Genomic DNA, 23,973 nt, shown 5'->3' on the forward strand with positions numbered 1-23,973 from the left:
TAAAATTGTCTTTATTGGACTTTCTTTTGTCTTTGTCAAAACGACTGTCAGAGAAGCTTTTTTTTGCTCAGTTTTCGTTGTCGAGTCATCCATTCAATGACGTCCATTCAAATTTATGGTATAAGATAAACTCTAAGTCGATTTGAGGATTGAAAAAATAATTAAGTGCTATCAACATTTTTTTTAGCCCCTCCCCTCCCACTACGGAGACCTTTGTTTGTTTACAGGCTACCAGACTCCCCTGGGAATATTTCGCGGCAAATCTTCGCACGTGGCGCGATTTGTTTATCACCTCAATCATCTCAGTCCGTCTGGCAGAAGCAATATTCGAAATGAATTTCACGTACCTTGTGCTTTTGAAGCCTTCAGAAATACGCTTTACTGAGAACATTCTCGCATCGAAGTTTGATAATGGCATTCCCCTTGAGGAGACCTTCACTCAGATAAAGAATGGAGAAATTTTGTTGGAGGATATCCCGCTCATAGAAGTCGTGTTTTACCCAGAGAAGTGGGAATGGTACACTTTGAACAACCGACGACTCTGGGTCTTAAAAGAGCTGGAAAAGGTTGGAAAATGTCGTTTTGTCAAGACGAAGAGGGTTGAATACGTGGAAAATGTCTTTGAGTATCCGTCTTTGTTGTATGGCTCTGCAACTCTTGCAGAAAACAAGCGCTCGATCACTTGGAAAGGCGACAACCTGCAAATAACAACACGCTGTAGTCCTTCCAAGGAGGTGAATATTTACTACGAAGAAGATGAACCGAGGTCTCGCTTTGCTCGACAAGAAACGCCCAGAAGATGGAACCGAGCGGAAAATTCACACCACTATGAAAGAAGTATACAGCACTACAGTGGCCACAAAATGAAACACAAAAAACTGTGTAGGAAGCGTTTCCATCCCTACTCCAGACACCATGAAGATCGTCTGCAAAGAAGAGAAGAAAACTTCGCTGTTCTCCGCTGCATGGTGGAACGGCGACGTGGCCGTAGAAATTCGGAGTTGTCAGAATATTCTGGATCTGAATACGGCTTCCATTTCAGCTATACTGTCTGGTATCAAAAGAGGCAAGCGTTTTTACAGCGTATCTACTGTGTTCGTACAGGGCGTCTGAGAGATCCTTCGCGCTTCATCGACGTGCTGTACACTTGTGGTGTCTGCTTCAAGAGCTTCAAGACCAAAGTGAGCTTGAACCAACACAGCGAGGAGCTATTGCACTGGGCCTGTGTGCGGTGTGGAAGGTTTTTTGAAAGTCACACTGCTCTTGGACAGCACAAACTTGCCTTGAACCACACAGTGTAGGCGTCACGCAATCACAACAGTTACACGATGCATAAATATTCGTTTAATACAAACGCTGACTGTCCTTCTCTGAATTTTCCGTATTTCATTACTGGAACAATGTACTGGCAATATGTGTTAGGCTGTTCAAGTTGATGTTGATTTTTATTGTCACGGTTGATTGCGTGACACCAAGTTGCATGAAATTCAGTGTCATTGTGTTACATACGAGTGCGACTGTTGCAATGGATATAAAGATAGTTATAAAAATTATTTATCGAATCATTCATGTTAAATCATAGGTAGAGAAAGATTATAATTTGCATGTTTCTATTATATCAATGATATAGACGGTTAATTGTTGGTAAAAATATAATTAACCACCCGATTTTTCAGCTGTAATACAGGAAAATGACAGTACAGATTTCAATGGTATGGAGAAGTTTGTTAAAGCTGTACCATGTTGAAATATGTTTTTGATACATTAGTTGTCAAACATACAGTTATGGTTATATAATATAATAATTTTTTCAGAAATAAGTGTGTCTTCCTGATGTAAGACGATATATTAAACAGTTCATAAAAGGAATTAAAATTAAGCATTAAGTCGACCAATTGTGTTTGTTTTTTGGGCCTTGTTTCTTTCTGTAAATACTACCCATTCTATTGCCCTTCTTCTGTACTCTTTCTTTTTAAACTAGCCATCCTTTCTTGTTCTCTTATAAGCCTTTGCTCATTATTGAGGCTTTCCTCTAAGCTAGGAGATATTGTTTTGATGTACCTCCAAACTCTCAGAACCTCTTTTCAAGGACATGTAGCAGTCAGTGAATGAGAATTTAGCTGTTTACATATAAAACGTCTCAAGCTAGAGACCAGAAGTCAAAGGGTTACTAGACAAAGGAGATTTGTAGAAACACACGAGACACTTAACATCTCTGTAAGCAAAAGGAGGGACAATGACCTGGAGTTGGCTGGCTTCTCTGAAAGGATACATGTTTCCACAAATTGTTTGACAAGAGTTGGAAAATTTGTTTGGTGATCAGATGAGAAGAGATGTAGAGCTGTTTGCCTATGGTCATACCCTCCCTCTCCCTCTCTCCCCAGAGAAAAAACGCCCAATCACAGTTTATGGTCTCGTTGGCATTCGTTACACAGGATGTCACGCAACACGCTGACCCCACGTATGATGTATCACAGACACTACCATATGTGACCTTCATATCGTTTATCATCAAAAAGCGTGTCCTGTTCTGTACGAATGAATTTACCCGTGTGTTGAGCCAAGAGTACACAGCAAACAGCGCATAGACGTTGAAAGTTCGGTCCCTTGTTCTTGGATCCAGGACAAGTCCGTTTGGAGTAAGTCTGTAAAGTCATTCAACAAACGAATTGCGAAAACTCTGCTGTTTAATGACCTTTAAGCAGTTTTCAACACGAACAGAGAAGCACAGTATACAGTAATTGTTACGGACAAAATCTCTGTCCATTACGTAACGTTTCCAACCAGTGGTGGTTACCTTTAAAACCAAAATCGAATTACGTAAGTATGTGAGCAGAAATTGGTTAAAAACCATCAATGGGAGGTAAATGTTTCACATCAGTGCTTTTTCTGCGCAGAAAGATTGCTAATGTCCGCTATCGTGTGTGAGAGCAAAATGTTAGCTATTTAAGGTCATGGCCTCTTGGTTCTTTATACACGTTTTTATCACACTGCAAAACAATCCCTCCTTTCTCTTGAAAATGTTTTATTGAGAAACGAGTGGGAAAAGGAACGCACTTTGGTGGAAATTAAAACCCGCGCGCCTCGCGAGGAGACCACGTATGCTTGGTGAGAACGGTAACAGGGGACACGGGAAGGGGCGAAATGTCTGTGTTCCCCTGCATAAGACTGTTGTTTTCAAAAAGAGGGTTCCCGTTTAGGTTTGAGACAGAGTATGACAACCACATTGGTATATTCGTAGTTATACGTTTTCCTATTTCAGCCGGACCATGCGAGCAGTTGCGACCCAGCTCCTGCTTGCCTCGCTTTCGTTCTTGGTACTTACAGAGGGATCAAAAAGGATATGCCAGCGGCCACCTTCGTGGACGATCGGTCAGCTGAACCCATTGGCTGAAGCGCGATCGAAGGGTCACGTGGTAATTCTTGGAGTGATGCTCGCCAGCTGACGATTTTGTCAGTGGCAGGCTGGGCGGATGAACCTCATGTATAAAGAAATAGTTGTGACGAGGTGAGCAGTCTCTCCGCAGTCCTTCTATTTTGTCTTGAGTTCGTCGAGATCGCATGCTTAGCAAAATATTAATTAACCCAGCGCGTGGGATATGAATGAGCCAAAACGCAAGGGGCTGGGGCTGGGGCTGGGGCTGGGGAAAGACAAAAATAGAGGGTCTGTGGACTTCTTTTCCCATTTCCGCACGCTTCGCGGCCGCTTTCGCGCGCTCGAAGAAAAATAACTATTAGCAAAAGAAATAAGCGTCTATGCATAGACTATTTGCGTTTGTTTACTCAACATTATCTCCTCGGCCTTTTCTTTGGTCTAGTGGACAAGGTGAGAGATCCTCAATAGAGCGCAAGACAAGCATTGTTCAGTTTTCTCTCTTTGTTAGTTGCTCTACCCCGTCTCCTCGGTATGACTGCTTGACTACTCTTGCTGAAAAGGTAACGCGACTCAGGAAGTCAAGTGACTGGAACTCGAACCTGCTGTAGTGGTTTTTGCTTATTCTCATTAGCTGATCAATCGTTGTTCAACTTTTTGACCAAACGTAATGCCATGCCAAACGTTTTTTCCTTGAAACTGGAATGTTAACCTTTCCGAATTCAAGTTAAAACCCCTCGGGAGGGCACAGCGGAAATGAAAAACTAATTCGGACCGAAAGGTAATACTGGTTTTGACCACGAAAAGTGCGTTTTATCCAGTGCGAAACACGTAAGCAGTCAATGGCAGGTTAGCCAAAGTTTTTGTTAAGGTACCGTACAACAATCACCTGTGTGCATCTGCAGAGAGACAATATCAGAGTAAAGGTCCAAAGAACGGAACTCGGTGACCCGGGCCAGAACACTCATTCTATCTGTTGAGTACAATACACTACTCAGTCGCAATATCACCGGTTTTTAGCGCGGCTACGGGGGTGTTAGAATATCATTTATCAGATAACTTTTCGGCGATTTCTCTTCTATCGTAGTTAAAATCTCGGCTATTTTCTCAGCTGTCACTAAATTTTGAACATCTCAGATCACATCGCTTTCACTTTGAAAACGCTTTGTGTCTCAGCTGACGGTTAAACTGATTCTGATCAATGGACTTTCAGGTATCAATTTAGTCACAAAATGTAACATTTTGCAACTACTTACAGGAAGTGAATTCATGAATTTATGCTTCGTTGTTTCTCATACTTCTTGACGAAACAACTTCGTGGCTGTAAAAATCAAAGAAATTGTTGGAAAAAGAATTTAAAATGCCTCAAAGATAAGATAAACGATTCGTAAGGAAAACATCGATTCGCATTCCATCGACTGAGACTCCGACACAAACATTTTGGTGCTGAGACTGCGCAGCATGGACGGGAAATCATCTTTGAACCTCATCGAGACGCTTTTGAACAGCTGCTGTGGTAGTAGTAGTGCTACTATCGAATTATAGCCTAGTTATTCAGTTAACTAGCTCTCAAGCTAAGCGTATATCCACGTTAAATAAAGCATTCATTCATTCATTCATTCGACGTTAAAGACCGAATTTTCTTGAGGTTTTTTAGCGGTAAAACTACGAAAACAACTTCTTCAGACCATTAGCCCATTAGTCAGCCAGTCTCATTTGTAACATGGCAGCGTTTCTCCCTTACAGGAATATCACTGATATTACCTTCATGATTCTGAACATGAAAAAATCCGCTACCTCCATCTCCGAGTTGAAAAAGAGAGTGTCGTTCCCAGTCTACCAAGAGCCCGCCAACCAAGACATCGTGGCAATGCTTGACGGAAAGAAAGACGATATGTTGATTTACGATCGCTGTGGACTGTTGGTTGATCATTTAAGAATGCCCTACAGCTATATGAGATATCCATATGTCTGGTAAATTTACAAGCCTTGTATTTTGCTTTAATGGAACTCCACAATCCAACAATCTTCCCAATGTCTATTAACACCAAAAGCAGGGGAGTATAATCTAAAAAAGAAACATGATGACCAAAAGAGTCAAAGTTTTACCAGAATGGCAATTTCGTTGTTCGACATCCTGTCCCTAGGGAGGGACTCCCACGCAAAAAGGACGGGGGTGTTCGCCGTACTTTCTAGGGGTTAAAAAAGCATTTTTGTAACTCGAAGGGTGTTCAGCCTTAAAAGATTCACATCGGGAGCTTTCGCGGTACCTTTCAGGTTATTAAGCCGAAAAAATACGACAGGAGGAATGTGACAATCAAATGATTTTGAATTTTGTCTCATTTACACCGGTACCTCTTAGAGGTGAAAAAGAATTTTAAGCCACGCCCACAAAACAGGATCTTGGTACCTCTTAAAAGTTTTTTTAAAAATTTTTGACGAGCTCCCCGGTCCTTTTTACATGGGAGTCACACCCCCCCGGTATCCTGTCTCAAAATCAAATTTACTGAATTGTAATCCTGATCTTCTTCCCCAAGACACTTTTTCTTGTATATTTAGCTATATTTGGTGACGCTTGGAAATATGACATGGAAATTTAGTGTAGGAAAGAGAACTTGTGACAGTCACCCGTGACACTGTCACCTTAAATGGTGACATGAAATTTCATGACACAAAAGGATATGGCGTGACAAGATATGATACGGGTATACCATATAAACGACAGGGCCTGATTCTAAAGTGAAGTACTACTGGTTATGTTCTCAGGGATTCCTTAAAGAAAGTTTATAACAACAAGATTTCAGAATGCCACCGACATTGCCCAACCCCAACAACCGCGGCTCCAACCCAGTCCACCACAGCCATGCCTGTTACGTCACAAGAATTTTCAATCAATACCACAGTAAGTGTTACTACGCAGCCGGCTCGACTTGAAACTAGAACGAATTCGTCATTCAAGATCTTAAACAACCAAAGCACTGTGGCAAGCGAAGAGGAAACGAAATAAAATAGACTGATATTTTATTTCAGTCAGTTCTCATTAATTAGTTTTTGACATCTTGTAAGTGTGCCGAGATTCTCGGTCATTTTTGGCCGGTTTTAAGAGGGAGATTACAGAAGAAGACAAGGATTAATGAAAACCCGAGTAACGTTATAAGGTTTTTTTTCAACTGTTTTTGACTTGTTACTGAGCACACTGTAATCCGTATTTCTCTAACCCTCGATTTTTCGAACCTCCCGATTATTCGAGCAAAAAATCTTTTCCGTCCCCTCAATCGAACAATTAATACTATACGGGGGTAATTCTAGCCCCAGAGTTGAAAAAAAAAAGAACTCCACTACAGTATTTCATATGTAATTTGTATTTTTTGGTTAGGATTAGCGCCAAATCTTTTCAATCTGGAAACTTTGTTTATATGACAAACAAACAAATAAAGTGCAAGTTGTTTGTTTCGATGAAAATCGACAAAGTGATAGAAAGTCTAGAAAAAAAAAAGTATCAAGAAATGATCTGTTTTTTGTTTTTGGATAGCCTCTGAGTCCGTTATGACGAAGTTACATTAAACTTGAATTGTAACTTTTGATGCTTGGAGTTCACGCTGTGTAAAATTAAGATTATTTTTTTCCTTGAGTTTCTTCAAGATCAGTGCTTCGGAATCCTACGTAAAATACGATTTGTAGTGGTTTTTACCCACAGCAGTTGTAATCAAATATTAAAGTTTGAAACTATAAAGTTTGCCAGCTGTTTTTCCTGTTTCACTAATCTTTTAAAATTATAAAAGAGTGTAAAAACACCGGTGTATGTGCCCTGCTACAGGATTGAGTTACCAGATGGTTAACTACCATGTGGCATAGTTATGCTTCGCGATTTTTGCAGTTTTTTTACATAATCAGCAAAAAAATTCCCGTTTACAAAAGTTCCCACAACAATTTTCTCCTCAGGAAATTTACTTCATGGGCGAAATTATACACAGAAACATCACATGTAGAATCTTGTTGGCAAAATATCGGTGTGGAAAAGAAAGTGCCAGTGGGCGATAACTCGAGAAATAATGCATCAAGTGGTACCGCAGCTATTACTGATCTGCCGTCGGAGCAATCAGCAACACTTTGACGGGATCATGTAATTGAGTGTAACAGAGTAACATCGACTATCGTCAATGTTTTATCTCTCTACATGTTGTTTGACTTGACGATTGCATGTAGTTTAGTAAAACGAAAAAAAAAAACACACGAAAATGTTGAAATTCTAATTAAACGCGACTTTCTGAAAATCGCAAAAATTAAAGCCCGGCAAAATAAAAAAATATCGCCGATCCGCAAAGATTAAACTTCCGCAAAAATTTCGTGCCACGCGGTAGTCAGAAACCTTCTCCACTTCTTGATATGCTATGATAAAGTATCAACCACCTGATATCGCAGGATTTTTAGCCAGATTTCCCTTAGTCCCTCTATCGGTATTTTGGCAACACTCCAGGACAGAGATTCCTTTAATTCTCAGTCATCTCTACGTGAACAGAAAGAGAACGGCTATAAGCTGGTTTTCGAGGTGTCTACTTGCAAACGAACATGTGTTTAAAAGGTATATCAAACACGAAATATCGTGTTTGACCACATCTCCAAACACCGAGAAGAGAGTTGAAGCGGAGTATTTTTGAATTATTAATGAGTCTGAGAAGAAATGACATGATAACACACTGTGTGCCAGACCGATAGTATTAAGCTCCGAGATCAAACAGGTATTCAGGAACTAGACCAAACTAAACCTGTCTGTAATTAGCAAAAGCACTTAGCGTTCTTAAGTCTTCCGAGCTTTTCCAAATTTAACTCTGTTCAGTCTAGGATCGAAGAGCAGGTACCCAAAGGATACAAAGGTAAAGGTAAAGGTCTTCTACAATTGTAGAAGATCGATCAATTTACCGCACTGATTTGTGTTTTTTTTTCTTCTGCGGTTCAACTCACACAAATTATATTGAACCTTTAATTAGGACTAGTTTTTACGGGAACCCGTAAAGCTTAAGCATAAGTAGGTAGCATAAGGGAGACAACTGATAACTAGCGCCTTTTGTCAGAAAAATTCTCAAGCAAAAGACGTCATTTAACAGCAGCTTGCTGCCTGTGTGTATTTTCCTTATGATAATGATGTTGCGTGGGTGATAGCCAGTTTTTACGGATCTTGAGCTCCTAAGGAGCATGAACTGTATGACAAATTTAAACAATGTATAGTACCCCGCCCTGTTTCCCGAAAGTTGGCGACCACAAATGTACTGTTTATTTGGCTACGTGGCGGCGTGTTTGAGTTTGATTGAGTGAAATTTAATGAACTGATTGCTAATCATTCCGTAATCTGATTCAAATAAATTAGTACTGACATCTCAAATAGGAGAACACATACTTTCCTCGAAAGATTTTAAACCGATTATTTGTTACAGGTATCCCTACCGCAGATTCTTACGACAATTCTGCCGCATATTTTGGACAGCGGGGTGTAAAACGAAATGTCAGGTGTAAGGTAATGCAAAGACTTTTGGTTGTCGCTGCGGTTTCAGCCCATGATATCCATCATCGGCTCGGAGAAAGGGGCAAAGGATTTGAGGGAAATCCAGTCATCGTTAACGAAAATACATAAAATATTTACAAAGCGAATATTTTCTCAACATGAGCCTTTAAATAGTTCTTTCTTGCATGCCGCCATTCCACCAAAGGGACAAATACAGAGCCAGCTGGCAGGATAAGTTAATATTCGTTGTGGATTCAGTACAGTCTGCAGTCGTTCAGAAATCTTTGTAATTTACAGAACTGCCGTGATTTGCGAAGGTGAGTATACAGAATATTCCATTTCTCAAAGGGATTTTCAGTTGTCCTTCGCCACTTTTGTGTAAATTCAGCTTAAAAAACCTTGCGATAACCCTATTAGTGACTTTGATGTACTGATATTTGTACAATCTGAGTTCGTATCGGAGTGAGTTTACTTCAATAAAATCTTGCTGTTAATGAGAAGATAAGAACCTTTTGGGATCATCTAGAAACTCAGAACGTTCAGCCAAAGGCCTCAAAATGGGCATTCTTATAAAAATGTACAGTGTCAGAAGTTTATAATAGTGTATAAATTTGTAAACACTTGGTCGAAATCTAAGTTTGGACCACAACTGGTACAACTTTCCACATGTTCCAATCTCACTAAAACAATCAATTTTGTTTTCCTTTTTCAATTCCACAATGCATGATTTGACAGTGTTTTTCTTGCATGTTTTCGTGTGAAAAACCGTAATTTGAAAGATATACTAAAGATAGAATCTTGAATAAACCCCTTTCTAACAAAGATAGAAACTTTGCTTTCATAAAGACTTGAATTCTTTTAGTATTATTTGTCACGATTTTGGCGGCCACGCCATCCGATTTTGTTCGCTTCGAAGACACGTCAAAGCCAGTATTTGTTTGGAAATTTTTTAAAAACTTAATTCTAGAAAACTCAAGCTATGATAAAAGAGAAGTTCCAATAATGTAAAAATCTTCAAAATGCTGTCTCTGAAATGTCACACCTGGTTCGTCATATTCTAACTACAAAGCAATTGAAATTAAATTGAGGATTTCCCATTTTCCGTGACTACTGCCTTTGGTTTGACATACAGTTTTGCTCCCTTGCGGTTTGTGGTTCTGATAATTAATTAATAAACTGATCAAATAAATAATTCAATAAACAATCGAGAAATGTCCTCGCTGTTTTTCACTTTTACTTGAACAATTGCAATGAATTAAATAAACTTATTATATGAAAGACAAGAGTAAGATTATTACAAGACCCTGAGTATTCTTGAGGACAAACCGCAACCGGAGATTGCTGACGAAGTCCTAATGCGGCAGACTGCATAGCAAAAACAGACTTGACAAAATAATTCGCACGTCTTTCAAGGTTGTCATGTGGGTATGGTGAGACAAGTTGAAAGTAATTTCCCTTTTAAACAGTTTGCTTTAAAGCAATAAGCTAAATTTTAACAGCAAGGGGATGTACTAACTGGATCTAAATTGTGAAACATTTTTTTGCGTGATCTCTCCGATCCGACGCTGTTTTCACAGCCATGCAAAACTAAATCTCTTTGGTGTAATGCTGTTTTGTTATGTTGAAGAAACTGGTTGCGACAAAGAAAAAACCACAATAATGAAAACTTTCAGAGAAATAGCATGCGATTACAAAAGAAATAGCACCCTACAAACTGTCTATAAAACAAAACGCAAAATAGCTTTATATTTAATTTTTCAGTTCTATACAAATTACACGAATTACACCAATGTTTGGAAACTAAATGTGGAAGCTACTTTAAAACCGAAGAAACCCTGTCAATGCTTTATAGAACGCAGGAACAGTCACTTTATTGGTTTATATTATCATTGTTTCAACGAATGGTATGGCAGGAGACTATTTGTACATCAAAATCAATTTAATTATCGAAGGTCTATTAAAATTGAGAAAGAAATCTCCCATGGAAAAGACAATATAATTCACATCCGTCTAACGCAGCTGCAACGCTACAATGTGTTTAATATTGTGTCTGTGGTTTCGCATCTCAGATAGAATTCAGTTTTAATTTTTGATTCGGAGCATCGCTTACAGGTTTGAATCGATATATAGTGTCAAATGTGGCAATAGTTCAAATTTACTCGGGTGTTACAAATTTTCCGCACGTCTTCAAGTAACCTCCCTTAGCGCGAATGAGAATCAATTGAAGGTAAGCTACCATTCTATTCCATCTCATAACAGCTTTAATGCACGGTAAAACAGGAAAATAGTACACCTCAGTTACCATCTCTAGCATTTTCTAATTTCTGTTGGCCAAACGAAGAAAATTTTGGCATACCACGTACGCGGTGAGACTCCAGAGTTGTTCCCGCTTATTCAGCACTGAAAATTATGATAAATTAGAAAGAAAAATTCTCTCCCACGCAATATTTGATTCCGGTGAATCTTTTCACAGAGGTTCTTTTCAGGTCAATGTGATAACAGGTCAAGCAGTTTACCTTTCACAGTCGCTGTAGTTTGCCGTAATATAATCTGGCGCGATTTTTTTTACATGATACTTGTTACATCGCTACTAAGCAAGAAATGATTGGTAACAAATATTTTTCACTGGAGTTCTTAGTAGCTTGAAATCATTGAATTCAGTTCCTTGCAATACAACCACCGTGTTTTTATTATTATTCTTTTTTTCGATTATTTTTAAACCTCAGATCACGTTTCACTGATTTGCGTTTCGCTTTAAAACAAATGCCGAATTTAAAGCTATTTGTTGCTAACTGTTGCTAAACGTAATGTAGCCATTTTACTGGGCTTTATTCAGAAATTCTGTTAGTTTTTCGCTAACCCAGTAATCAGAGAGTATTAAATATCCAGAACACTGAAGTTCATTAAACAAAATTATAGCTCTATATCGAAGAAGCACGATTTTCATCCATAAAAGGAATTAAAGCAAGCCGAAACTTCGATGAAGACTGCAAGGAGAAAGCTAAAAAACGTGTCTAAAAACGTGTCTCCTTCAAAAATAAAAGCGAAAAACGTGATTATAATTAATAGAAGTGTTTATTTAGTCTCGAAAGGTTAATATATGGTGATGACCCAGTTACCTGCCAATGGATGTGGGATGTAATTATTCTCTGTAATAAGCAGAATAAACAAGACATGGTTGGTGATCAGTCTACTTTGCTGAGTGGATATATGTTAATACCAAGGAAATTGTATACAGCTCTAAGTAATGCAACCGCTGTGTATTTTGTTTCTCCGATTGCTGTAGGTCTTAGAAGATCTTAGAACACCTTGACTTATTTCGTAATCTTTGCTTTACAGAAGCTTTGTTGAACTGAAACGGTAATTTAAATGACATTTTATATGACAAAACTCGCGCTCCGAGACTTGAGTAAAAGGTGTTTGTCTTAGTGAGTGTTTTGCAAAACGGATAAATCGACTACCATTGGATTGAATAGCAAAAGAGAGACAAACTATCAAGTTCTAACTACCATCTTCACACTTGAGCTGATTTTTTAAGGAAGTGCTATTCAAACAGTGTTTGGATATTATTTTTTGGGTAAAACTCTAATAACTATTTGAATGAAGTAGTACAGAGAAGAAGGGCAGAATGTTGCCGGTCTACGAACCAATGGAGCTTCCGCGATCCTCCAAAGCCAACAATGACTGGTCATTTTGGATTTGTGTTTGAGGAAAACTCGGTCAGGGAAATCACGTGATTATCGTGACGTCATCGTTTTCAAAAAGCTCCGTTTTCAAAATGTTTTCCAACCACACGAAAACGAAAAGCCGGCGTTTTTTGAAATTCCTCCGGTTTGAAGAGCGCTTTCGAAAAGCTCCGTTTTCAAAATTTTTTCCGACCACACGAAAACGAAAAACCGACGTTTTCAAATTCCTCAAGTTTGAAGAACGTTTTCGAAAAGTTCCGTTTTTGTGACGGATTAGTATGGACGGTAGGCCTAACCGTAGAAATAAAGCTGTGTTTTCAAATTTCTCCGGCGTAGGGTGGACGAAGCCCAAGTCGCATTTTATGTCAGTGTTGTCAAATCAGTCAACAATCGATGGAAAATCAGTTGATTAGTCATTGATTACTGTCGATGACCAAAGGGTAATCGATAATTAATAGATGGGCCACAAAATTTGCAGTCATAGATTAGTTATTGACCGCAATGGGTAGTTTCTAATGCCATTGATTACTCATCGATGCAGTCGAAACGAAATCACCAACCATTCCTAAATCGAACTGATAGGAAGACATAAAAGCAACTTCTTTAAAAGGTCTCATACAGAGACATGCGTCCTGCAGTACCGTCCTCTGGATTTGTAATTCGTGTTAATCTTCATTATCCTTGTTTCTTTCAGTGGTTTATAATTATTTCATGGACGTTTTCTATCTTAGTTAACTATTATTTTCAGGTTTCCTTCAATTTAAAGGCGATTTTGTACGCGGTCAAAATAACCCAAAATTACTTGACTGATCTCCTTTAAAAGGGAATACCTCTCTTTTAATTTGGGTGTAAGTCAGAATTAGTTCAGAAAAACTCCGGAGTCAACAGCAATCTTCTCATGCGTTGTTTTGTACTACAGTAACTGCTGACACAATGCTTCACCACACCATTTTCGCGGCCTACACATGACTTGAACGAGGGCTAGGTGAACCAATTTTTGGCAATTTCAGCTCTTACAAACTAGTCATAGACTGATTAACTGAAAATATCACAACAATGGTTCAAAATTGTTGAAGAACTCAAAAGAAACGCAGAAAAAAAAAAGTCACGAATGAGCAAAACTGGAGAAGATTACAAAGGATTATAATTTGTATAACATTTATTATTTATAATGCGTCTGAAATGATATGTGCCCGAGACATTCGCAATGAGAGACTGTTGTGCAGCTAATTTGAAATTTAGAATTCATAGTTGACAAAATAAGTAGATTTAGCTTAAGTACTGTGAACTATAGCCCCTTTTAACTCGTTATCTCCTGTTTTTCCTGTCTCGGCAAATTCAATGCAAATATAATAAAATTTTTATTACCTTGGCTGACATGCGCCGCTTGACTGTTTTCGAAGCTTTCGTTGCCTTACGCTGAGAGCTGGTGCTTTTGCTATCGCTGCACTGCGGGTCTGAGAAGATATCAACATTGTTTGAATCTCATGCGATAACCTTTGGCTTTGGCATTGCTTTACCTCTGACGAAGTGCCTTGGTAAGATTTTTCTTCTCTTTCAAGTCTGTACTGACTGATGACCATCCACAAACAGAAAATGTTTTTTTTAATGTTGCTTAAAGATCCCTCCAGCTCTGCATCAGCAAATTTTCCACCAAGCTCCTGCTACTAACAATCCCTTTTTAACGCTTCTTCACCATAAGTTTTCAAGGGCGGTGACAATCTATTCTTACTAGCGCTTGCAGTTTGCTTAATTTGACAAGACCGTTCAGTCTAAATGACGAAGGAAACAAGAGTTTGTGCCTGTTTGAAAGGGAGAACTAAAGTACTAAAATATCTCAGAACAGTGCCTGATATAAGGCAGCTCACCATAGAACAACGGAATAAGCGACAAGATCAGGTTTCATATGGCGAAGTCGTTTTATTTTTCAGTATCGCGCAAAAAGGTTTGTTATTTCCCTGTTCATGTGTGTTCTTTAGTGTCAGTCAAAGGGATTAGCAGTAAATGCTGTTTTATCAGATAAGTCACAGACAAAACGTTTTTCACTGAAAGAGATTTACGAGGATTAGGTCATCTTGGTGTATTAAATAATTCAGAGCAAGTGTTTGAGTAGAAAATTAATTTATGTCACCAAAACAAGATGTATGATTAAAAGGACGACTGAGAAAACCCTTCGACAAAAACTGTTGCAAGGTTTGAACAGCAAAAACGTGCCTTGTTTCAAAAACAAAAGAGAAAAACGTGATTTTCTAATTAGTAGAAAAATGTTTAGCTTGACAAAAGGTCAACATTGATGTCCCAGGTCCCCGCTAACGGATGTAATTATTCGCTGCACAGTCTATAAGCATTAGAGAGCCAAAACTACTTCAGCTCATTTGTACACGCTCGAGGGTCACTTCCCGTGTTTGATTTGTCAGGGTTCAACCTTTTCAGTATAAAGTCCAAAGTGCAAACTAAACATCAAGGTCTGCCTGTTTTGATTACATTCAAAACTCTGCCGAAAGAAACTGAAGGAAAATCGAAGTAGTTTGTATTGTTCACTGATAAAAGTGCCAATCTCAAAATACCCTGAAGCTTCATACAATATTTGCGAGGGATTATTTCCCAATGGTTCAACTTGTTAGAACTTTGACTACATCAACTTAGCTGAGACAGTAGTTACATAAATGTAGGTTCTTCAATGAGCGCTAGTGATCAACATGTGATCCTTCTGTGAGAGAGGGGACTGGGTGAGAGGAGGTAAGGGGCCAGTGCACGTGACGACCACGCTGACATTTTAAAGGTGAGAGACGAATGACATGTACTGACGTTGGAAAAACTGAAAATTACTTTCGATGAAAAAAAATATCATGTTAATGGAACCAGAAAAGCCCCAACGGCTTCACTACTTATTAAACGTTTTGTGTTCATTTGATAAAGAGCACAAAGGCTAATATGCTTTGAGTCCTGTTCGATTATTATCACCTTTAATAGACAACTCACAGGTCACCGCCAAATATTATAATTTGCAAAATAAACTGGAAAAATTTACATACCCTTTTGCCCTTTGTAAGACAAGGGTTAAGGTTTCTTCGCTGCTTGGTCTGTTTTCGGACATTGCGTTGGAGTTATCAGTTCAGTTATTCCGTTTATGGGACTGTAAGACTGAATTCTTGGTGGCATCTGGTTCAAATTTCGTATTCAGACTCAAAGAGTGTACCAATATTTCATAATAAGCTGGACAACAAAGCGCAACCGAACTTTTCGATTCTCAGCCGAGACGAGCCAAAATTTATTTGTAAGTACACATAGAAGAAACAGTTATTGTCGTTATTTACAAGGCAATCGCATACACGATTCTGTAAGAGTGTTTATTTTTCGTTCCTAGACTGAATAATTTTTTTTCTTTCAGCTTAGGCTGGAAACTGCGGACTGTGAATATTGTTAAAACATTCTTAGATCACAGATTTGTGTTTCTGTTATTGAATGATCATGCTTAACTTGTCTAGTCACAGGTAATTATGACAAGCTCATAAGCTGTATATGTCTCTACTAAGGTCTACTAAAAATTTCGCCAGTCTCAGCGTCAATATGCTGATGTAAAATAGTTTCTGCCAGAAAAAGTGTGTCTCGTTGATGTTTAGGTTAACTGGATACAAAATTTTACATAAATTCTTGTGAATGAGCAAAGGTTAAGGGGAATTATAACTTCAATTCAATGTTCCCACAGACTGCAATAATATCTTGATAATATAAAAGTATATGTGGGACTTTTGGTGTTTTAGAAGTTATCTTTCGTACAAATAGCCTGCCTAGAAAGCTGTGTTAAGTCAATTGAGTTTCCTTCGCTGAATCATTTCAGTTCGTTCAGCGACAAATACATCTATTCTACCATAGTTAAGATGATTCTATTTAACCCGCACGGCGCATGCAAATTGTTATTTATCCAGGTGTATGATCTAAAGTTTAATTTGCTGAAAGTGTATTTAGATTCAGTGCTCTATTATCCTCGTAATACGATTTTCATACACGATTTTCGTTGAAGTTGAAAAAAGAAGAATAAGCGCGTGAAGTCCAAGTTCTCTGAGTGTCCTTATTTCCAGCTGTAGCAGATCCGACCGGGTACTTTGCAACCCATGGCAAGCTCTCTCCCGCAACAAACGAGTTGCTCCGAGCTAATTCTCGAGTCAAGTTAATTTCCCAGAGTCAAGCGCACAAGTTTTCAGCCAGTTAAGCCTTTCAATACCCGCTCTCCCCATTTAGATTTCAGAACGACAAAACCCGTTTTCACAATACTAACTCTATTCATTGCTTCGATTCTCTTTTAAAATGAGCCGGAAACTTGCCCAAATTTTTTAAATTAACTCTTTCTCTCTTGATCCTTTAGAACTCGACGTTAATATTCCACCGAAAATAAAAAGGAATGTCGGACCTCAAAAACAAGAGCGAAGGACTGGAACCTGGGGAGGTCTTCAGTAAACCGGTTTATTACGTCATCGCTGGTGTGTACGCTCTTCTCGCTGTCACAGGAATCAGTCTGAACACACTCGTTATTGTCGCATTCGTGAGGGACCGCAGCCTTCGTACGTCTTCCAACAGGCTGATTCTTAGCATAGCCACCGGTGATTGGTTACACTCGCTGCTGGCTTATCCATTGGGAATTGTCAGCAATACGTCACAAAGTCGGCGCATGGTAGGTGCGAGTTGCACGTGGTACGCCTTCATCACTTGTTTTCTATCGTTCGGTGTCATTCTTCACCATGCTGCCTTCTCAATCGAGCGAGCCATCACAATTAATTACTGCCAGGCCTGGATCTCCATTAAAGGAAAAATCAACCTTGTTATCGGTGGACTCTGGACCTTTGCTTTGCTTTGGAGTCTTTGCCCGCTGTTTGGTTGGTCAGCATACGTTCCCGAGGGCGCAGGCGTATACTGCTCAGTTCGCTGGCAATCGTCCGATCTACTTGATATGGTTTTCGTAGTATGTTTATTTTTCTTCTTCTTTTTCATTCCCATCGTTACCATGGTAACTGCGTACTCTTCGATTTACCACAGCTTGAAGAAATTGACCCAAAATGCGCATGTCATATGGGGGAAGCGTGCTGCTCCCACAGTAGAAGCCATACAAGCCGAGAAGAAGACAGCTCGCATGGCTTTCATTATGTCAATTTGTTTTGTTTTTGCATGGACGCCGTATGCGGTGGTTTCGTTGTACAGTATCATAACTACGCCGCAAAATATCTCCCCATTTGTAGCCACCATACCCTCTATGTTTGCTAAAACATCAGTGTGCTATAACCCAATTATTTACTTCCTGTTGTATAAGAAATTCCGAGATAGCATAGGACAGACATTGCGATCGTCATGTTGCCAAGACTCGGGTGCTGTGGACCACCTGTAACATATGTAGACGTTTCGAGCTTACTGAGATGATAAGATTGCATTATTAAGCTTGTCAAACTGTGGACTTTGCCGCAGTCTGGGTATTATGCTTAAACGTAGCCCAACCCTTTGCCTTTTCTCGCGCGCCCCCAGTGCCAGCACTCAAGCCTCCGTGAACAACCAAGATTTTTCAAGGGGGGTAGCTGGTATCTTGGGGTTGCAGAATTAATGGGGTATGTTCCCAAAATGTTGCAATCTGAGAAATAGAATTAGAAATTACAATGAGCTACCTGACCAGAGTCTTTGCCTTTATTTCTGCCATAATATTCACAAGCTTTTTCAATTTTTTTCTTTTTGAGTTTTGGTTCTGCAAAAAGGGGTTGGCTAGCCACCCAATCCAACCCCCACCCCCGCCCCTCCCCCGCCTGAATGCGCCCCTGAACCGTCTGTATGACAGGCTTTGCTTTATGCTAATCTTAATGAAAAATCTTCTGTAACATGTAAGTTGACGAATAATAAAAGGCGATTCACTATGGACTTCTTATTTAGATTTTCGTCGATGAAACGTTTACGGTAAAATTTTTTATGTTTAGTTCTGGTAGATTTTGGACTGTGATTTATATGAATAATAAATAATGCGTTTGCGTATGAACAACAAGAACGAAAACATATGTTTCTATTATTCCATGATAATTAACAGTGTTAATGTAAGTCACGCGGACAAGACTGGAGAAAATCTATAAGACCTATAGAAAGCCAAAAATATAATATCCTTTTGATTTTAAGTACATCCTCCAGAAAGGATCTTACAGTTATTCCACAGCTAGAACAAAATACCTTGTACGTAAAGCAATTGTGATCTTCTGGAAGTTCTTTTCGTAACCCCAAGTCCTATGTAGACTATGAGTTGCGCGCGCGAGAGCGAGATGGACCTCGCGCGCACGGCCATTTTTTTCCCACGAGCGTTTTTTCGCGCCACGCTCGACGGACTAAGAAAACCGAATTTGTGATGATCACTGATAGTTTACAGGCCTACTTGGAAGTAAATTATGGTCTGGGTACCTCAGCAAACGTATGAAGGCAACAAGTTCCCCTAACTAACTTCAAACGAAACATTAATCAATCGAAACAATTATTGACGAGAGGTTTTCTATTTTGAGCTTGACACTACATTCTCTCAGCAGATGGCCTGAGTCTCAGGCCTTCCTAAGGGGAGGGGAGACGGGAGGAGGAGAGAAGCTTTTCCCTTTTCATTCCCTTTTCCTCTCCCTCCCCTCTAACTTTTGGAAAGCTCGCTTCCCAGCGGGCGTCCTTTTGTAGTTTAGGCACGTCGTTGCGCAATCGGCTTGGTATTATCATTGTAACTGGATACAGAAATAACATGACCCCTAGAACGAAATCGGAGACCCTAAAGAGAAACCTCACAGAGCAAAGCATTATTGTTAGTGTTTGCCAAGGACAGTTAGCAAGCACGGGCGACGCGGTAAGTACAATCATTGCACAGAATCTACAGGGAACCACTTAACATAAATCATTTTTGACTTCCGCATTTTGTTTTAACCATAGATTGATCGAAAGAGTTAGCATAAGAGAATAATGTAGTAACAACTTCCTCTAGGCAACTGATACGAGGATCCCTATCGCTCTATCTCTTGTTTAGTTTCTATTCATTCGTTTCGTACTAGTGTGATCTCGTGTAGCTCTGGGTAATGAGAAAGACACTTAAGACACTATCCCTAGGCAGAGAAACTACGCTAAACGTAGTCTAGTTTTATGAAATCCCTCTGATGAAACCCCATGAACCGATCGATCTACTACATGCATGCCTAAACCGAACTTTCTGCTTTGACTCTGGTCGTTCCATGGACCAACGGAAAGATCACAAAACCAGATATCCAGATTGTTAGATTTTCTTAAAATATCCCTGAAAACTACGTAGAATACAGATAAATCATACCCTTTTTTCCTCGCGCTACTTTGGTACAAGAGGCAAGCCTTCGTCATTTGATACGCTCATTGCATGGGCACATGACATGTCGTAAAAGAAGAATTTTTCTAATTCAATAAGGTAACAAAGTCATTGTAGTTTTGATTCGGGGGAACGGAAAAAATCACATGAGTGTTCGCGTTCAAGACTGCCAAGCTGTGGCAAAACCAGTAGTTTACAAATTTATTTTGCAGTCTTTTGCCGTCGTCCTTGTTGTACAATCAAAGTTTATGGCATTCTTCCAAATACTGAGCACATGATCATCACAAAGTGACCATTGACTCTGCTTTGATCTGACGATCAATGCAGATTCCACTAACACCAACTGAAATTTTCTTCAGTGAAAGTTGTGCGTTAAATCTTTCCTGAAGCAGTTCACCGGTTTCTTGTCACCAAATGTGGAAAGTTCAGTGTTACGTGAAAATCCGGACTGAACGATTGCGTGTTGAACCCAACGCAAATCACGTGCCCAACACGAAGTGCATGCGTTATACGCCCTTGCACAACGCGCACTGAAGACTTGACAGATTTACTTGACAGCTCAAAAAAACCGTCAACCGAAGCGGTCTTCTATATAATGTGTAATTCTAACGAAATGTTATTTTGCTTGCTTTGAGTTCTCGGTCGTAGTCAGCTGTGAAAAACGCCCCCAAATTTTTTTATTGCCAACGCAGTGAAGAGCGTGACAACAAAACTTCATGTCACACATTCCAGCAAATTGTAACGCAGTGTTTGCCTAGTTCCTGTACGGCTTTCTCCTAGGCCTTCACAGTCAATCGATTTTGGTGACGTATTCGAGACCATGCGACCCGAAAACGATTGACCAAGGTGAAATATCGAGGCCTACTATTGCTAGGAACTAGGCAAATCCAGTCTAGTGTCTCCTACAAGCTCCAAGTTGGGGAGTGATTTTTCATCTGAAGTAATGTTGTTTTCTTGACGTTGATGTTGCTTTTAATTATTGCAGAGAGTTTAGCATGGCGACGGGAATACTGAAATTTCTCGTCGTCGCACTCCTTGCTGTGACGTTGTCAAATTCCCATCATAACTGACAGTGACAATGACAACTGCCAGACTTGGGTCCAGTACCCAACGACCGGGCAGATGGCGCCGTGGTTGTCCTGGGGATGATAAACTCAGGATGACATCAGAACATCTGATGACAAGCCGATTGTCGCGTCAAGGCCATCGAGAAAATGGACCAGATGCGACAAGACGCTGATGCCAGGTACATAGAATTTTCTGCTATACTTACAAACTTTAGTTGCGACTAGGTAGGTAGGCTACTCATGCGCACAATAATAATACCGTAAAACTATCGCTTATAAGACCCCCCGGTTATGGGCCTATGTATCTGACTGACTGATTGACTGATTGATTGGTTGATTGATTGGTTGATTGATTGATTGATTGATTGATTGATTGATTGGTTGATTGATTGATTGATTGATTGACCCGTCTCCTCCAGTCGCACATTCGGGGCCCAATTTCTCGGAAACGAAACCTTGCTTATTCGAAGGGAACAGCTGCGACAAAAGTATAAAAGATTCACGCCGAAATGATTGTAATGGTTGCAATGAAAATTGGCTTTTTGAAGTCGTACTAGCAGTATAAAAAGAATTTTCTGTAAAAACAAAATCAAAGCTGCAACAAGTGGTTTGCAATATTTCAGAGGATTCCAAGCCAAACTTGAACAAGTGTTTCGTATCTTTCAAGTTAGTTCTCATTGAAATCAATCGATTTCCACGCCATCTTTGATCGTCTTAAGTCCTAATTCGTTCTTTCTTTCCTGTAATTTGTTCCTTCTTTCAGTTCCTAGCTCTGATTTAATTGGTGAATTGTTGATATTCCAACTTATTTGAATTGTTTTTGTTTTAGCAACATGACCGGCATGGTGTTCATGACAGTTGTTGGCCAAAATGTTTTCTCGGACACATGGAATCAAACTGATGACATTTTTGAGGAACATCAGCCTGGTCTGTTATCTGCCATCTTCGATCACCAGACAAGTGGCATATTTGTTTATAACCGCTGCGGTAGTCGGGTGGGGGAGCTGCAGTTGTTTCCATTGGTGCCGTTAGATCCTTCGGAAGTGGAGAATGAATGGTAAGTCCTTAGTTTACTAGTCTCCCACGCAGACGCGCTTTGGGCTCATCACGCAATCTTCCTCTACCAGGATTGCGTGACGGGCGCAAAAGGGCGTCCTCGTTGGAGGCTATAGTTTACCGGATATCAAGTAACGGAGAGTTCTGCGCTGCCATGAACTTGCGTGAAAGTAAATTTTTAATTGCCGAGCTACATTGCTCGTAACACTTACTACTTTCTTAATTCTCTGAGGGAAAGGTGGGACGTCCGCAGCTTCTATCCGGATAACATCCGTATTTTTTTTCAACAGGAAAATCATCTCAAAGGCCTACAACAAGTGCCCGCAATGCAACAAACCAGCGCCAACACCTCAACCTCAAGACGAGACAAATTCCGCTCCACAGTAGTTCACATCCGTAGAAATAAATTTTGTAGGGTTTTTCATTTGAAAGCTAAATTAAATATAATAACTGAACGTAATTGCTGCTGTTAGTTATATCCCATTAGAAATAACTTGTACTTGATAACTTAAGGTAAATTGAGAACCTGATTTTAGTGTTTACAAACTTGTTCTAAAGCGTTTTTCAGTTGATTGTCGTGGAATCAAAACTTTTGGCTCATCACTAATAGAAACGTAATGAGGGAATCAGATCTCTGAAGCAAAAACCTGCAACCCGCACCAAGCGCGGGAAAAAGCACGCGCCAAGCCACTATTAGTCACCCCCTGATTGGTTAAAATAAAACAGAATCTTGTAACTGATTGGTTGAAGCACTTTCTTAGACAGTCAGTTGAAAACCGTGCTTTGAATAGAAACAAATACTTAAATTAGATTTTTGATTCAAGGATAGGATAGGATAGTTATTTTAAGTCTTCAAAATGAAGTAGTTTCTTTTTACCATTATTATTTTGTTTCTTTGTTTACCGGGAAAGAATCAGATTACCTTTCCATTACGATACAAGCGCAGAATGTAGGAGAGAGAAAGTTTTTAGTTCCAGTTTTAGAAAACATGATGATTAATGATAAACAAGCGGCAAAAAGTTTAAACTGTTTGTTTTGATGTGTGTTCATCAATTTCTGTCTGAGAGCAGAGAAACAGAACATTTCGCTACGAGTTAACCGGCTGGTTTGTATGACAAGCTTGCAGCAAAGATTATTTGTAAGTTTTTGAATTTTTTTTACCAGTCTACTCGCACATGAAAGGAACGAGATTTGAGAAAAAACTTTGTGCTTCGGTGTTATGTTGTGAAAGAGGTAATAAAATCGATTCTCATAAAATGTTGTACTGCAATTTTGATGTGACAATTTACGCCGCAGGCCACTGAAGCCCGATTAGCTAGCTATCGACCAAAGCCGACGGAAACCGAGAGCGAACAGTCATATGACTGTTTTAGCACAAACATCGAGCCTGATTGATAAGTCTTCGAATATCGATAAAACTGACTCACTCTTACTTCATTTTAGTAGAATTCTACTAGTATACTAATGCAAATGCAGTAATCTGATTGGCTGAGCCATTGAACGCTATCAGCCATTAGTGTGCGGTGGCTGGAGGGCGTCTAGGAAATGGCGACGTTTTTTTCGTTTTTCCAAAGATTTGGAGGAAAATTTTGATGCAAATAGTAGTTAAATTCCTGAGAAGTCTAAACGCAAGACATTTACGGTGTCTTGACTTTTAAAAACGTTGAAATTATTGAAAAAGCTGATGCGCGCGCACACACAACTTCAATTTGAAATGACAATTCAATCCGAGCGACCTTTTTCAGGCGCAAAGTACGTCAAGAAACAATTGGAAACCGTTATTTGAAGTAAATTTTAGAAAGAATTCTACTAAAACAATTCGGCCTCATCAACTATCACCTCATAGAAATGGAGAGCGAAAAATCTAATTGTTAAATAGAAAGCACGTTATAGTCGAATATCCAGTTATGGTTCTACTACGCTCACACGTAAAAAGGAATGGCAGGGTATCAACAGCTAAT

The 23,973-nt window shown here is 39.5% G+C and overlaps 4 protein-coding genes across 5 annotated transcripts; all 4 read left to right on the plus strand.

Moving 5' to 3' along the window:
- The first annotated feature begins 330 nt into the window (after positions 1 to 330).
- LOC145468804 (uncharacterized) lies at positions 331 to 1,389 on the plus strand. Its single transcript, XM_081452505.1, has one exon. The coding sequence runs from the start codon at positions 333 to 335 to the stop codon at positions 1,299 to 1,301; it is 969 nt and encodes a 322-aa protein (XP_081308631.1). The 5' UTR covers positions 331 to 332; the 3' UTR covers positions 1,302 to 1,389.
- A 1,997-nt stretch (positions 1,390 to 3,386) lies between these two features.
- Positions 3,387 to 7,065, plus strand: LOC145468514 (selenoprotein Pb-like). The gene is made up of 3 exons (XM_081452253.1): positions 3,387 to 3,508; positions 5,120 to 5,347; positions 6,140 to 7,065. The coding sequence occupies exons 1-3, from the start codon at positions 3,474 to 3,476 to the stop codon at positions 6,378 to 6,380; spliced, it is 504 nt and encodes a 167-aa protein (XP_081308379.1). The 5' UTR covers positions 3,387 to 3,473; the 3' UTR covers positions 6,381 to 7,065.
- A 4,012-nt stretch (positions 7,066 to 11,077) lies between these two features.
- LOC145467834 (melanopsin-like) lies at positions 11,078 to 18,329 on the plus strand. 2 transcript variants are annotated; one of them, XM_081451443.1, is made up of 2 exons: positions 11,078 to 11,100; positions 16,926 to 18,329. In XM_081451443.1, exon 2 carries the CDS (start codon positions 16,962 to 16,964, stop codon positions 17,937 to 17,939), a length of 978 nt encoding a protein of 325 aa, XP_081307569.1. In that variant the 5' UTR covers positions 11,078 to 11,100; positions 16,926 to 16,961; the 3' UTR covers positions 17,940 to 18,329. The 2 variants fall into 2 exon arrangements, with proteins under 2 accessions (XP_081307569.1, XP_081307570.1); XM_081451444.1 differs by lacking the exon at positions 11,078 to 11,100 and adding an exon at positions 13,922 to 14,097.
- Positions 18,330 to 19,069: 740 nt separating this feature from the next.
- Positions 19,070 to 23,584, plus strand: LOC145468230 (uncharacterized). The gene is made up of 4 exons (XM_081451898.1): positions 19,070 to 19,403; positions 20,875 to 21,135; positions 21,786 to 22,013; positions 22,303 to 23,584. Exons 2-4 carry the CDS (start codon positions 21,104 to 21,106, stop codon positions 22,397 to 22,399), a joined length of 357 nt encoding a protein of 118 aa, XP_081308024.1. The 5' UTR covers positions 19,070 to 19,403; positions 20,875 to 21,103; the 3' UTR covers positions 22,400 to 23,584.
- Positions 23,585 to 23,973: the final 389 nt, after the last annotated feature.

The sequence above is a fragment of the Orbicella franksi genome, chromosome 14 (assembly GCF_964199315.1).
Source record: "Orbicella franksi chromosome 14, jaOrbFran1.1, whole genome shotgun sequence".
Classification (NCBI taxonomy): domain Eukaryota; kingdom Metazoa; phylum Cnidaria; class Anthozoa; order Scleractinia; family Merulinidae; genus Orbicella; species Orbicella franksi.